Source organism: Oryzias melastigma, linkage group LG8 (genome assembly GCF_002922805.2).
Source record: "Oryzias melastigma strain HK-1 linkage group LG8, ASM292280v2, whole genome shotgun sequence".
Lineage (NCBI taxonomy): Eukaryota > Metazoa > Chordata > Actinopteri > Beloniformes > Adrianichthyidae > Oryzias > Oryzias melastigma.
The window spans coordinates 2,117,756-2,133,738 of record NC_050519.1 but is presented as its reverse complement, the minus strand read 5'-3'; the positions used below and the strand labels follow the sequence as shown (position 1 = coordinate 2,133,738).

Below are 15,983 nucleotides of genomic sequence, written 5' to 3'. Positions count from 1 at the left end.
GTTTTAAGGGATCTTGTTACATTTCATTTTAATGATTTTTTAAGGTTAATGTTAGCAAGAATGTTAATAATTTATATTTAAAAATACTACCATGAAAACTTTTATTTGTATTAACACTGTTGATCCTTTCAGAGCAACAAAAAAGACTAAAGACAAATCCAACTTTTCTTTATTAAATATGAGAAATGTTGTTGTTACCAGGCAACATTTTACAATGTACTTAAAATAAATACATATATGTATGTGTGTTTATATGTGTACTAAGATTATTTAATAATGCCAGGTCATCATTGTAAATGAGAATTTGTTCTCAATTGATCCTCCTGGTAAAATAAAGGTTAATAAATAAATAAATAAATAAAATACAACTTTGAAGAACATTTTTATTGAATATTTATGTTGATTAATTTACACAAAATCATGACAAAATTTCTGAAGACTTTATTCAATGCATTAAAAAGAAAATCATTAAATATTAGGACTGTAGAGTTTACTTCTTTGCCTTTGATTAAGTTTGGCACAGTTTGTTTTCCGTACCTGACGGCGGAGTCCTGTGCTGTTTTGTTTGGTTATTTGTCGCCCTCTAGCGGACACATTAGGAAATACCCGCTTGTCCCAAACATTCCTATTGCGGTAAATGGCCTTTAAGCTGACCTCCAGACTGCGTGCCTTACCTCGCCAGGTGAGGTTCTGTCAGGCAGCCTTCTGTTCTTCCATCGGCAGCAGGTTTCAGGTCCAACATGACCCGCACGGACACCGATTCACCCTCGTGCCAAGCGCCGGGACAGGTAAACTCATGCCCAGGACGATTTGCTAAGAGAGTCCGTGGCTCAGCTGCGGCCTGCTGGAACGAACTTTTAGGAAAATTAAAATATTTTTTTTATTTTTAAATCATACTATATAAATTATACAGCAAAATATAAACAGCATATAAACGATTGGAAATAGAAGAAATAATAAAATAAAAAAGGGACCGCGCCGCAAAACCTAATGTAAAAAAACTAATTTTCTGCGGAATTGCTGACCGGAAGTCCTCCATTCGCACTCACGTCCATGACACGTGCCCATAGAGCACAGAGACAAACTAACTCATCATTCGGCGCCATAATATCCAGAAATCAGACCCAATTTGTGGTATTTTGGACGTTTTTATGAATCCAAATGAAGTCAAATCCCTGCAGCTTCACGTGTCTCACCTGAATCTTCTTCCTCAGACTCTGAAGAGGTCGCAGTTCTGCTCTACAAGTTCACCGGAGAGAAGGAGGTGGACCTGATGTCCACCTTCGTTCCTGAGACCATCAGAGGTCAAGGTGCTGCAGCTGTGCTGTCTCAGGTGAGGCTGTCAGGCCTTCAGGTCAAACCCTGCAGCCTGGAATCATCAACAAGTCCGTGCTTCTCCTGCAGGCTGCCATGGACTTCCTGGTGAAAGAAGACCTGAAGGCTCGGATCTCCTGTTGGTACATCAAGAAATACATCGAGGAGCATCCCGAGGAGCTCTACAAGGACCGCGTCATCGCTTACACAATTCAAAACTGAACCAAAGACGGACTTTAGAATGTGATTTCAACTTAATTTAACTGTTTCTATTAGAATTTCTTTATTTAATTGTAAAAAGACAATTTTTCATAGTGATTTTTATATAAACCTAATAAATTATTTTTCAATAAGACATTGTGTATTCAATATTAAATGTGTATTCATCATTAAATTATTTATGTATCATTGGGAATCCACTCAAATAGGAAGGATTTAAAAGAAAATGAAACAATTACAGAAAATTTGAATCTTAGCTACTCGTCTGAATGAAGAGCTAAAGTGTTTTGAGAGGTTTTACAGGAAAATTGATTTAAAATTGGTTTAATTAGGTGATAGAAATCACTAAAATGTTTTTAAATCTAAAATAGGAAGTACAAATACACAAGTCAAGACAGATTTTACATCAGATTATAAAAGAAAATCTTCGTCTTGTTTGGGGTTCAACAGGGCTCCATTTCAAGACTTGTGTTGTTTTCCCTGTATCTCCGTCCTCTAAGCTCCATCTTCTCACTGCTATACTGATGATAGTCTGATATATTTACCAATTAAGAAAAAATCATCTTCGTTTTACATCTTCTGTCGTATTTATGAAACATCAAATTAATGAAATATGGTCCAGAGTCTTCAAGATTTAAAGGGTAACCAAACAGGGAAGGCTGACTCCACCCACCTCATCCAGTCCAGTCAGAGGCTTGGGAACAAAATTGCTATCATTACTGGAGCTGCAGATCATGACGTGTGACTTAAATGGTTTGATCAATCACAAAATTCAACTGTAATACCTAGACTCAACCTTTAGGGGGCAGCACGCAGACGGTTTTTGACTGTATTTTCAAGAATTTAACAAGTTTATTTTAATTTATCAAAAAAATTGACAATGACCAACAGACAGAACTTTTAAAGCCTCATTTATAGAAGTCAACAGAAGTTGATTTAGGGTTTGGTTACCCTTTAATAACAAAAAATGACTGGTGTTTGGCCCAAGCAGCTCCTGTGACCCCCTCCAAAGCGGAGTTGGGTCGCCCGGCAAACTTTTACAACACTAAATTCTGACTATGACTCCCGTAACTCTTCAACATTTACGCAATCAACTGATTCTGTTGCAGAGAAAAGGAGCTTTTTGCAGAAAATCCAACCTCTAAACCACAGTTAGTTTGTGAATAAGTTACTTTATTTCATCTTTTTTATTCCTCGTAGCTTTTTTGCATTTTAATTGTAAATGAACTTCAGTCACAGTTCAGTGATTGATCTTCTCTGAGAGTTTACTGATTTTAGTCGCTTCATTTGCATCATAAATTTGAAATGCTGAAGACACGCTCCTCTGAACTCCAAAATCAAAGAGATTTGAACAGAGACTATAGATCCAGTTCTTCAGGTACGAGTCAGACTTCAAACAAAAAAATGTTCTAGTTCTGAAAAGTTTGGAACCCAAAGTTAAATCCAGAGCGGCGATGGTCTTCAGCAGTACGCCTCTCCGTGTGGTTCGGCTTCTCGCTCCTCCTCGTCCTCGTACGGCTCCCCCGTGGTCGGTTTGTGGCCGTTGATCAGTAGTTCAGGCGGCGTCTCTGCCACGGCCGTCAAGTACATGTCCCACATCTGATCCGGGAGCTCCAGCTCCATCATCTTCTCCTTGACCATCAGGTTCTTCTCTATGTTCCGCCGCTTGTATTTGAACTCGATGATAGTCTTGGTGTACCTGTTGAGCGCCGTCACCGCAGAGCCCATGCAGGTTCCGAAGGAGCACCACGCTAAGCTGAGAGGAAAGGACACAATGAGGAAAAACTATTTCAAGTATTTCACTGATTCTGTAAGGAAATATGAACCAATTTTTCCCTAAAGTGACTTATTTTAGGACGATAAATCTTAAACATCTTGTTGAATTGTTTGATCTTAAATCTCAAATTTTCTTATCTGCTTTACTTTTTAACAACTTTTATTCGTGAATGGTCAGTTTTCTTGCTTATTTACAATTTAAATTTGCATTTTAAAACAAATTTATCTTTAAATGTGTAATTCTTGTCTTCCTTTAACAGGATTATGGTCTAGAAATAATGATAGACTGTAGCTAAAAAAACACATTTGAGAAGAAAAATGTGTGAAGTTACTTAGTTTAAAGTGTAGAACATTTTTTCTCTTAAAAAAATAATAATATTAGGACATAATATTTATATTTAGTGGAGGAGTACATCTATTATGGCTAAGTTATTTAAATTAATTTAATTTTGTTTTATTTTATTTTAGTTTTATTTTGTTTAATTTCATTTATTTTAGTTATTTTTTAATTTCATTTATTTTGTTTAATTTAATTTTAATATAACTTAATTTTGTTTTATTTTGATTAAAGTTTATTTTAACTTATTTTGTTTTGTTTAATTTAATTAAAAAAATATATTAATTAATTTAATTTATTCTAATTTAATTTATTTTATTTAATTTTATTTGAATTTGTTTTATTTTGTATCATTAAATGTATTTAGTTTTATTTTAATTATTTTATTTAAGTAAATTAATTTGTTTAATTTAATTTAATGTCCTTCCATTTTATTTTGTTTTATTTTATTTTACTTTACTTATTTTTTTTTAAATTAAATTTTATGTTATTTATCTATCTTTATTATTCTTAATTATTTTGTTTTAATTTAGTCCTAAAAAGAGCAGAGCATTACAACTCCTTTAAGAAAACCTTTAAAAATCCTTTAAGACAGAAAAAACACATTTTATTTATTTATGTATTTATTTTACCGATTCTTTTTTTCTAGGTAACCAGTTCTAAAAATGTTTTTTTTAAAGGAATAAGTGTTTTAAAATTAGCTTATTTAGACTTTTTCGTGTCAATCTTCTGTTTAAGAAAGTGAGAAAATATCAAGTTCAAAGCAGCTAAAAAGAAAACTCTGATGACCCATCATTCTAGCAGCATTTAAACGCATCACAAACTCTGTGAAAACAGTCTCACATCAGATTTGTGTGTAAATGTAGTTTTGTGTGTGCATAACAGGTGATTTGTGCGTATCTTTTAAAGATTTATGTGTAATTTAGTTTCAAGCTGTTGTAATTTTAATGTGTAAATTGTATTTAGTTTTGTATTTTTATTCAATAATTTTTGTACTTATGCACAAATGCATTGTAAGAATACAAACGCATAAATCCAAAGTCATGCTCAAATATTGAAGTACACAAGCACATCAGGGTGAGTCTATTTCCGTGTTTGATACGTCAGACTTCACAGCATCCGTGGGGTTCTTACGCGTACGACCAGCTGTAGTCCCAGGTTTTGGGCCTCCAGTCTACCGGACCCAAAGAAACGGCCAGATGAAATGCTGTGGTAAACATCATGTGGGCCACCATCCCACAGAGGCCTGAAAGACAGAACCGTACCAGATTTATTCAGAATGGATCCACATTTAGTCACAAAGTTTAACTTTTAAATTTCAAATGATTGTGGAGTTCATTTAAAAATATAATTATGTGTTTATATTCAATATTTATGTTTATATCAGCACCCTGGCGTTCCAAACAGGAAGTGGCTCCAAGAAGCCAAAGAAATCCCATAATTAGAGAAATAAACAGCTGTTACTCCGTCATTCTATTGGTCAGAACAACCATTCTTACTCTAATACTTTGTAACCTGTTCGTAATAATCCTCAGTTTATTTTAATTATATTTTTTCTATAGTTCTAGCTATAAACTGACCAATCAGATGCCTCAGTGAAAGTAGGCGGAGCCTGCCGGTCCCCAAAACCAACGGTCAAAAAATGTGATTGTCTGATTTCAAGTGGTAGGGGTGTGGCTTTTCCATAAGCTCACTCCTGATTGGTGAGAGTGGTTGCTATAGAAACTCAGACTCAGACCGACTTGGACCAATCATGAGTTACTGATGGCGTGTCCGTATCATGTAAAAATGGCGACTGAATTGAGTTGATTTGTTTGGAGCTGAAGGTAAACAGCTGAGTCATGTTTGGTCTGTATTCAGACTGATGTAAACCGGACGTTTCTGTTTAGGACCAAAGCTTGTAAACAAAACCACATGACTACAGAGCTCTTTGGTCATTGGCCAGGATTTAGGGGGCGGAGCAACTTAACAAGACATTTTCCGTATGGAAGTGAACGGACCTCCACGCCGTTTCCTCACAATTTCTCACTTCAATCTGAAAGCTAAACATTATACTTTTTCTCAATAAAAAGTAGTTTTTTCTGTATTTCTCGCACTCATGATTTTTATTCCAACACCTTTGACCAGAGTTCCAGTGTTTATGTTCTTTGATTTATTGTAACTTTTCAACCATTAACACGATAATTACAGTAGATTCTGAAGGAGAAAAGCGGCTCAACGAGTATGAGACAATATGTTAAAGGTTTTGTGTTTAAGCATCACCGACTACACCTCAGGTGTTAAAGCATGAGTCAAAGTCAAGGCCCGGGGGCCGGATCCGGCCCTCCAGATCATTTTACTTTATTGTAAAAATGGCCCGATGTTATATTGCTCTTATTTTTAACTAGTATAATTTTGACAAAATGCATTTTTATGGAGAGTAAAATATTTTAAAAAGTTATTTAATGTTTAAGTTGATTTATTCTGGAATAATATTTTTGTCCGCGACCCCGAAAGGGACGAAGCGGTCAGGAAAGTGGATGGATGGATAATATTTTTGTTTTTTTAGTATTCATAATTATTTTAAAAAGTTACAGTTTTAAAGTTTAAAAAAAATATAATTCTGCAGCTTTTGGACTGTTTTGGCATTTACTAAGATTTTTTTAGGCTAATTAGGAGTTTGGCTAATATTTCAGCTACATGCTAGCTGTTTTGGCTAATTTAGGCTTTTTAAAAAGTTTTTTTTGGCAATTGTTTAGCTTATATTTGGATGCTCACTATTTTGGCTGATTCAGGATTGTTTTAGGCTACTTTGAAATTTAGCTATTTTTTCAGCTACATGCTATTTTAACTATTTTTTTTTTTTTTTTTTTAGCTTTTTAGGCTAATTTCGCATTTAGCTAACATTTTAGCTAGCTATCAGCTTCAGTGTTTCTAGCTATCAATTTCAGCATCTTCAGTGACCAAATTCAGCTTACAGAATTCACACTAGCATTATCACAGGTAATCTTATATATACAGTTTATAATTGTGTTAAAAAGTTACGGTTTTAAAGTTTTAAAAATGTAGTTTTCAGTGTTAAATAAATATTTATCCTGTTCGTCCCGTGAGCTACGGTGTGTTTTGGATTTTGGCCCCCTGTATGATTGAGTTTGACACTCCTGTGTTAAAGGGTTAAAGAATGTGACAGTTTAAACATTTATTTGACCAAAAACTGTTTTTAGAAAAGCTTTCATTTGGTTTTTTAAAGGTCACATGACCACAACAGAGCAGCTTTTATGGCGTCTCTGTTACTGCTAATATATGTACCAAGATTACATTTCCTTAAAAAGCCAGAGAAGAAGTATTAAACCAAAGTGATGCTGTCGGAGCGTTCTGCCCCCCCGCCCAGCTGATGTCCTCAGGATTAACTTCTAACAACAGGGGGGGGCAGGGGGAGTGGCGGGATGGCGCTGGTTTTGGCACGGCCCAAAACCACTGCCCTGGTTCCAATCGGATTAGTCCACAAACCAGCAAATCCTCTGAGGCGGCGAGCGGGCACGGAGCAGTCAGCCTCCTCCTCCTCGCCATCATTGGTGAGGAAGAGTCAGCCAGAAAGAGGCGGGGCAGATACCTGACAGGGCGGTGAGCATGGCGGCGAAGGCACTCAGCTTCAGCTTGTTCATGACGCTGAAGCAGGGACACTGTTCCAGGATCATCATGCAGCCTCCGATGAAGAGCAGGCCGAGGTACAGGCTCTCCGCCACCACGCACAGCCAGAGCACACCTGACCACACGGACGGGCAGGTAACAGCAGCAGAACAGCAGAGCTTTGACAATACTGTTTATTTTTGTTGTTTTTTAAATAAAAAATAAAATAAAACAATATCTATCTATCTATCTATCTATCTATCTATCTATCTATCTATCTATCTATCTATCTATCTATCTATCTATCTATCTATCTATATATATAAAATAATGAATCATCAAATAATGAAAATAATTAAAAATACATAAATAAATATAGTTACAAAAAAATGAAAATGTTTATTTTACTCTCATTAAATATCTTTTTTTATCAATATTTTTGCAGAATCTGCTCAACCCCTGATGAAGAGTTCCACTCTGATCTTCATCTCCATCACTGGAACATGTGATGAACGTCTACAATCATCTGTCCTGATGCAGGAATACGACCCGTTAAAAAGCCCTGGATCTTTTCCTTTTCTGATGTGACCTCCAGAGGAACCTAAAATTAATCTTTCCTTCAGAAAAACTGAAGGTTTATTTATTTTTTTGTATTTATAACCACTTGTGTTCATCTGAAGCAGCATTCAAACTCGTAAACATGAGTTCAAGTGACCGTGTCCGATGTAAAGTCTATATAAATGTGCATAAATCCGGATTCCTACAAGTTTCTTCAAGTTCAATTTCAGACTTTTTAAGACTAATTTCTCTGCCTTTATTCCCATTTTATGATCAAAACTGTAGATTCTTATTTTCTTCTTTGTGGTCTGTTCTTTGATGGTTTTGCCCACTTTTATTTTTATTAAACTGCTGATCGTCATTCATTTCATTTAATTCTTTCTCCCACGTGTCACCATGATCCACAAAGGGTCCAACACACCATAAAGAAACAGAAACGATATAACACATGAGTACATTTGTAGTAAATTGAATCTATTAGTGTAGCATTTGGAAGCATTTCCCCACAGAAAATATGGGACAATATATAGTCAATATGTAGTTCATTATTGAGTAACACGCCTACAAATTTGATGTCAGAAACATTTTAATAACAACTTCCTTAATTTTAATATTTCTATTTTCACCATCATTTCTTGTTCCAAAAATCATACATTTAGTTTTTTTTTTTCCAAATTTAAGACTAATTTGTTTGCATTAAACCACCAGTTTCTTTTCCGTGTTTGTAACGACTGATTCTAAATTATTTCCAGAACTTTAAACGGTCGTATCATCAGCAAAACAGAAGATTCACTGTTTTTGAGATTTTATGACTGTCATTAATAAATAATATAAAGAGTTCAGGCCCAATTACAGAACCTTGAGGAATTCCAGACAGTGCTGTTTCTCATTTTGATTTTGAATGATTAATCTGAACATATTGGAGTATAATGATTTTTTTCTGCCGTTGTTTATTTCCATTCTTTGACTAAAGTAATCGTGGTTAAAAAATGACATTTTGGACAAGAAATTTGAAACAGAGAAGTTTCAAATATTATAATTTATAAGGCTCAGATATCAAAATTCAAGACTTTTTTAAGGTATTATTTCCAAATTCAAAGATTTTTAACCCCTACAGCACCACTGACGGGGGATTTTTTCACAAGCAAAAGTATTATGGATTTTTCTGAGCTGCTGTAAAGTCTCACATGTCCCAGGAACAGACGGACCAAAGGCCAAATCTCCAGTACCATTATATATATATATTTTAGGAACTTCTTTGTTTACAAATTCGTAATTTTTCCGTAATTTTCCAGCATGTTTTTAGGATCCTCCAATGTTTTTATTTTCTATTTTGTTACATGTACCCAGTTAAAAATAAATGACTCTAATTTATCATGTGATGTCATATTTCAATCTATTTTATATCTTTTGTTGGGTATGAAAGTACCTGATAAAAGTGATGGTGTAACTTTTTATAGCGACTGTGTCCTAAGGTTAAGACTCAGGTTAAATCAGGTCACATTTTGACCAATCAGAGCTTCAGATTTGTTTGTGATAAATGGTTCAGTTCCTTTCAATCCATATAAGTGCAAACTGTTTAAAAATTGATCATGAAGGAGAAATTATTTACTGTGTCTGGTTGGAATTCTATGACACAAAGTCTGTCATATATCGGAATAAAGCGGTGAAAGTCTGGAGCGAGATTCACCAGATTAGCACCGGTTGACCTCTCACACCAAACCTCTTCCAGCTCAGATATATACGAGTATCGGGTAGTGATGGTCCAGTGTGAACACCATCTCAACGTAGCGTTAAGCTGTGTTCACACTGAACATGATTCGCGTCGGTCGCCTCGATTTGAAGGAGCGGCAAATTCATTGTTTGTTGCCTGTCCAAAAAATGTCTTCATAAACCTGACGTATGTGGGAGGAGCTTCTGCCAGCCTCGTCATTGAGGTAGTCACGTGCTCAAAGCTGAGTCCCTGATGGGTTGACGGAATACGTCATCCTCGCCAAAGTTCAAATTGTTGAACTATGGACGAGCCACACCGCGGAGCTCAAATCGCGCTGCAGCCAGAACGCCGCGCCAAAAGTCAGTTTGTGGCACAAGAACTCAGATTCCTCTGTACATTGAAGCATGGAACTAACAACACGCAAATGATCGTAGCTTAATGCTACATCACGCTGGTGATGGTAGCTTGATGCTACATCAAACTGATGATCGTAGCTTAATGCTACATCACGCTGGTGATGGTAGCTTAATGCTACATCACGTCGATGATCGTAGCTTAATGCTACATCAAACTGATGATGGTAGCTTAATGCTACATCACGTCGATAATCGTAGCTTAATGCTACATCAAACTGATGATGGTAGCTTAATGCTACATCACGTCGATGATCGTAGCTTAATGCTACATCACGCTGGTGATGGTAGCTTAATGCTACATCACGCTGGTGATGGTAGCTTGATGCTACATCAAACTGATGATCGTAGCTTAATGCTACATCACGCTGGTGATGGTAGCTTAATGCTACATCACTCTGGTGATGGTAGCTTAATGCTACATCACGCTGGTGATGGTAGCTTGGTGCTACATCACGCTGGTGATGGTAGCTTAATGCTACATCACGCTGGTGATCGTAGCTTAATGCTACATCACGCTGGTGATGGTAGCTTAATGCTACATCACGTCGATGATCGTAGCTTAATGCTACATCAAACTGATGATGGTAGCTTAATGCTACATCACGTCGATGATCGTAGCTTAATGCTACATCAAACTGATGATTTTAGCTTGATGCTACATCACACTGGTGATGGTAGCTTGATGCTACATCACACCGATGATGGTAGATAATGCTACATCACACTGTGAACGCAAAAAGGAGGGTTTACGTGAGTTTAGATTGATTTTTTATAGACCAAGAGTTTGCGCGTCCTGCGTGAACGAAGAGATGGACCCTCAACAGGTAAAAATCATACATTTATGAATAAGCAGAGTAAATCCATAACACAGTTTCAAATGTATTTTTAATAATAATATTATTTTTGAAAAGAAAATCAATTTTTTTCCGTAACCTGCTGGTTAGTAGTTTACTGTTGTTAACTATCTTTTGTCTGAGGACTTCCATTCCAAGTTTGAAATTAAACATAATCGATGTATTTTTCAGGACAAAGATCCTTTTAATATCATAAAAACTAAATCTAAATCTTGAAATCCTGGCTGAACGCAGCATAATCCTGCTCCCCTTCTCGTCTATCCGCTCTTCAATCAATTAACAAGCAACCCCACATCACCATACTTCCACCACCATGCTTGGCTGTAGCTCAGCTCCAGAAGCTACAGAACAGACACACTCTGTCCAGATGTTTCTGTTCTATGTGATCTGTGTCAGAACCCTGAAGACGTGGAGAAACCGAACCCTCAGTCCAGATTCTGCTCATGAACTCTGGATCAAGGGCAGCAAAAACACTGTCAGGTGGCAGCAGTGTGATGGTGTGGGCTGGCATCCATCAGCTGTCATCGTTGGAGGATCTTAGTTTAAAGTGTGGAGAAAAAAAGTCCTGGTTCTGACCGGACCCAAACATGTGAGACCAGCTGAGACATGACGTTCAAGTCAGACCAGCAAAAAGCTAAAAAAGAGGTCTGAACAGAGGGGGAGGAGTCAGACGTCTGATTGGTTCTTCCTCACACTGAATGGATCATTTACTGAATGATTTCTGGTTTTATATACAATATAGTATATAATGTATAAGTATATATATAGTTAGTTGTTGACTAATCAATTTTTTATACAAATAGTTTGATTTTGAAGTTTTATGCTACATTTGTTATGGCTTTGGGCTTTAGATTTTTTTTTTGGTTTTTAATTAATTTTTTTTAACTTTTGTGCTTTTCTTTTATAGTGATTTCTGTCACACGTCACCATTTTATTTATATCTTTTGAATTTAGTTTTGCTTTGATGTACTTTAATATGTAAATAAAAAACAAACCAGTTTTTAAATGCTGTTAAAGATTAATTAATCATGAATTAACAGTTGTTAACAATTATAACACAACAAAAATTAACCAATTTAGTTGTTTATAATTGTTAAACAATAATTAATATTAAATGATAAATATTATTATTAATAATATTAATTATTATTCTTATTGTAAGTTTTACATAAAAATGTTATGTAATACTTTTTATTATATAATTATTAGCAATCACTAACATTATATCATCATTATTATATTATACTATAAATTGCTACAAAAAACTTAACATGAGGAAGTTTTTCTTAATATAAAAACTGCATAGATTTAACCCAATATTTGATGTCCAAACTATTTATCCTAAACTCAGTTTTTTTTTAAATAATTTTTTAAACATCTTAAAAAACTCACGGGTTTCTAAACATTTTGTTGCCGTGTTTGAATGACGCAATGATCTCACAAACCTTTTTCATGCTCAGGAGCAACTTCAGCAAAACTTCGACAGTCGTAGCCTGAAAAACAAACAGGAAACCCGTTGAGTTCAGTGTTTGAAATGTTTTCACTCAAACGTCTGACTGTTGTTCGTGGTATAACAAAACTCATCTTCACTGAAATATTTTTTTATTGAAAATATAAGTAGTTTTATGTGCATAAAAGTGGTTTGTGATCATTTTATTTAATGGAAAATTAGGAACAAGAATATTCAGATTTTAGCGTCATAAATGAATCCTGGATGAACTGATAGTTTGCAGAAGTTGATCAGATGTTCAGTGACATCATCAGATTCTCCTCCATCACACCTGTAACTAAAGATCTGATAGTCATCATATCTGAGTATTTTCATCCATAAAATGTCAGTTTTTGGTTTAATTCTTATTTTTAACTGTAATACTTAAAGTGAGGATTAAAAAATGAGATTATCAAAGAGTTCCCTGAAAACTGAGATTGGGTTTAGATTGCAACAAAAGGATTGTGGGAAGATAATTACATAATCACATCAAATCTGGATCCCCTTAAAACACAAAGCTCTTCTGACATGTTACCATAAAAAATACGTCGTAACAACTTTTAAAATTGGAAAAATAGTGTAAAGTATCTGGTATTTATTAATAAAAACAACGATTTTTAGAACTCATGGGATATAGGTTTAAAACTACACCAAAATATTTTATTTAATTCTATTTTTTATTGCAAACATATATAAACATTAACATATAAATCAATATTTTTGCTGAAAACATTCAATCCTTTAATTGTTTAGAAGAAATAAAAGTTTCTATTTCATAAACTTAAGAAATTAAACATTTTTGACAAGGAAATGGACCAAATATGTTATTAATATCATGTAATTTCATTTGTTTTCTTGATTTATTCTGCAGAAAGATTATTTAATCCTGAATTTGTAATGTAAAAATGATGTTATAATACAAGTAATAATTGTGTTACTGTTGTGGAGTTGTGTGAAGATGTAATTTTTGAAGTGTTTAGATTTTGTGTTCTTCTGCAGCTTATGGGAGCGAGCGCAGCAGCTTTCATGTAACGTGACAGAAATGTTTCTCATCTGGCAGCTTTCCTGCCTGATTCCAGAATCAGAAACAGTCGATTTCTATGCATCAAATCAATCTATTTGTTTCAGAGCATTTTTAAATCTCACTTTAACCAGATCCTACATGACTGACAGCCATTCCACCTGTATTTAAACATTAGTTTCTCTTGTTTTTTTAATGATTTTTCTTTCTTGGTGTGATTTCTGATAAAAATGACACCAAAAACATTAATTTCAAGTAAAAATGTCGTCTCAGATTGTCGCAAAGTGATCTCAAACTCTACACAAAAGCATTAAGCTCCTCCCCGTCCTACCTGTCATGTCGGAGGCCTGCTCGCAGGTGAAGAAGATCCCGGCGTGGAACTTCTTCAGCAGGAACTTCTCCTCGCCGGTCTCAAAGATGTACTGCACCTGCCGGCTGTCGTTCATGTTGGTGCTGTTGAAGCGGATGCAGAACCACTGCTTGGCCTTGGCTGGGGGGCCCGTGCAGAAGGGCTTGGCCACCTTCCTGGTCCCCTCGCACCAGTAGCTGGTGGTCACCGCCGACACGGCGAACGTGAGCGCCACGAAGTTGAAGGTGATGGCCAGGGACGCCCGCCGCCCGCGCTCTAGCCCCATGGTGGAGGCCGGGCCGGAGGACAGGGAATGAAAAGGCAACTAATCCCAGCTTTTGATATGCGGCCGCTGTGTTTTGCCTCCCAGCAGATATGTCAAATCTGCATAATCTTGTTGGGACTCCTCAGCTGGGAGACGTGAGCGCTCTGCCGCCGGTTCCTCTGCAGTTCTTCCACCTCCACAGAAACCCATGGCAGTCTTCATCATCTTCGTCTTCGATTGAGCGCCACTGCTGCTCGCCGTGGGACGTTTCTCCATCGCTCCGCCCCTTTTCACAAATCTTTTCATGGAATATTATCCATTACAAATGACAAATTACTCCAGGCTTCCTATGAGCAGACCACGAGATCAGATTTTAATCCAGAACAAGGCTCTTGCTGCTCTGATTGATTCTCTGCAGACGGATGACAGAACGCGTCCGGTTGGACGAAGATCTTTGCGTGTTTGTGTGTCAAATCTCCTCAAGTGCTTCATGCCTCGGATGAAGAAGTCATAAACACCTCCCTATAATGCCACTTCCATCTCTACGGTAAACAGACAGCGTAATCCCTCAAATATATTTAAGGTCAACCATCTATTTAGAACGATCCATTCTGCACCCAGAAAGAAACAGTTTGGATATTTGAGAATGATTTAGCCATAAAAACATATTAAATTATTATAAATGTTGTCGTTTCTGACTCTAAAAATAAATATCCTTTAAAACAACAACATGATTCTGTTTGGTTCAGGTTGATAAAACCCTCAAAATGTATCTCAGAACCAAAGGAGTGAACTATGGAGCCAAAAAACATCCTTATGAAGAGGTTGTTGTGCATCTTCTGCAATAATTCAAATATTTTGGATCCCAAAACGATCTGTACTTGATATTTCCTCTGAGGATTAAAGCTACGTTCACACTGACTGCAGCAACATAAGTGCAAGTGACCACTTTCAAAAAGTTTATGAAGCGCCTGTAAACGGATGTTTTGGGCTTCTGCGTTGAAAACTCTCACATTCCTGTGTTGCTACACAAGTTTTTAAGTCCCTTCTCGGGCTCTACGTACAAGCTGAGCATTTACTTTTCTTTTGTTTTTGTTAACTTGTCCTTAGGGATCACGGAGATATAGGAGTTCAGAGAGTCCAAGCTCCAGTCCAGTCAGAAGAATAGCCCCCACCGCGAAAGGGGGCCCCAGCGCGAGTCCTAACCCAGCCCCAAATGAGCAGGAGTTCTGGGAATCCCCCCACCTCAACACCAGGCACAAGCCAGGGCCCCCAAGGGAAGCTCGCCCCACGCTCCAGGCAACCACTGGTCACCCTGCGGGAGGTCCAGGAGAAAGCATGGCAGGGGGCGCCCACCCCCGCCCAGGAAAAAGACACCCAAGAGAAGTGGGGAAGATCATTGTAAACATGGTGCTACCAGGCTAACCCACTGTTGGAATTTTGGAGAGGCCCCAGCCAGCATGGCCACTTGGGGCCCCACATGGCTTAAAAGTGGGCAGAAAATGTGGGCCCCGAATGGGTTTGTTCATAGTCTCCATAGTGGCCTCAACTAAGTTTGCCCACATTTGCCTAAGTGGGAACTCAGTGGACTGGCTCACTATGCTAGCCGGCCGCCTGATGGACAGCGTAGCTAGTTTTGTCGGACAGCCCAGAGTCCGACAAAATTAGCAGGGTCACTGCCCAGGGTCAAAGTAGGCAAACACAGGTGGGGCAACTATGGAAACTGTGAACAAACTCATTTGGGGCCGACAATTTCCGCCCACTTTTTAAACCATATGGGGCCCACTTAGCCTTGCAGGTTAAGGCCCAGTGCTCGAGGGCAAGAACCAGAACCACAGGGACACAGATACCCAGAGGCTCAGATTTGATGTGATCCCCAGCTAGTGGTCTCACATAATTCAGTAAACTAGGAATTTACTGAACATATGCTGAAAGTTCAACCACCTGAACTTTGGATTGCTTGAATGTTAAAACAGCTAAATTTTGACCAATCACAGACTTAGATTTGAGTGTAGATCGCTTCCTTTTAAAATACGGAAAGTGCAAACCAAAATAAATTATT

At 37.0% G+C, this 15,983-nt stretch overlaps 2 protein-coding genes across 2 annotated transcripts; one reads left to right on the top strand and one right to left on the bottom strand.

Moving 5' to 3' along the window:
• Nucleotides 1-570: 570 nt before the first annotated feature.
• On the top strand, nucleotides 571-1,669 carry LOC112146587 (protein NATD1). The gene is made up of 3 exons (XM_024272487.2): nucleotides 571-788; nucleotides 1,215-1,333; nucleotides 1,405-1,669. The coding sequence occupies exons 1-3, from the start codon at nucleotides 638-640 to the stop codon at nucleotides 1,534-1,536; spliced, it is 402 nt and encodes a 133-aa protein (XP_024128255.1). The 5' UTR covers nucleotides 571-637; the 3' UTR covers nucleotides 1,537-1,669.
• A 1,111-nt stretch (nucleotides 1,670-2,780) lies between these two features.
• On the bottom strand, nucleotides 2,781-15,337 carry LOC112146588 (germ cell-specific gene 1-like protein). Its single transcript, XM_024272488.2, has 5 exons — nucleotides 13,639-15,337; nucleotides 12,243-12,290; nucleotides 7,239-7,391; nucleotides 4,781-4,892; nucleotides 2,781-3,289 (listed from the first exon to the last, which is right to left on the bottom strand). Exons 1-5 carry the CDS (start codon nucleotides 13,940-13,942, stop codon nucleotides 2,995-2,997), a joined length of 912 nt encoding a protein of 303 aa, XP_024128256.1. The 5' UTR covers nucleotides 13,943-15,337; the 3' UTR covers nucleotides 2,781-2,994.
• Nucleotides 15,338-15,983: the final 646 nt, after the last annotated feature.

Coding starts and splice junctions, on each gene's coding strand:
- LOC112146587 (XM_024272487.2), top strand. CDS start 638: ATGGCCTTTAAGCTGACCTCCAGACTGCGTGCCTTACCTCGCCAGGTG. Junction 789..1,214: donor CGTGCCAAGCGCCGGGACAG/GTAAACTCATGC, acceptor CTTCTTCCTCAG/ACTCTGAAGAGGTCGCAGTT. Junction 1,334..1,404: donor CTGCAGCTGTGCTGTCTCAG/GTGAGGCTGTCA, acceptor CTTCTCCTGCAG/GCTGCCATGGACTTCCTGGT.
- LOC112146588 (XM_024272488.2), bottom strand. CDS start 13,942: ATGGGGCTAGAGCGCGGGCGGCGGGCGTCCCTGGCCATCACCTTCAAC. Junction 4,893..7,238: donor CATGCTCACCGCCCTGTCAG/GTATCTGCCCCG, acceptor TCTGTCTTTCAG/GCCTCTGTGGGATGGTGGCC. Junction 3,290..4,780: donor GACTACAGCTGGTCGTACGC/GTAAGAACCCCA, acceptor CTTTCCTCTCAG/CTTAGCGTGGTGCTCCTTCG.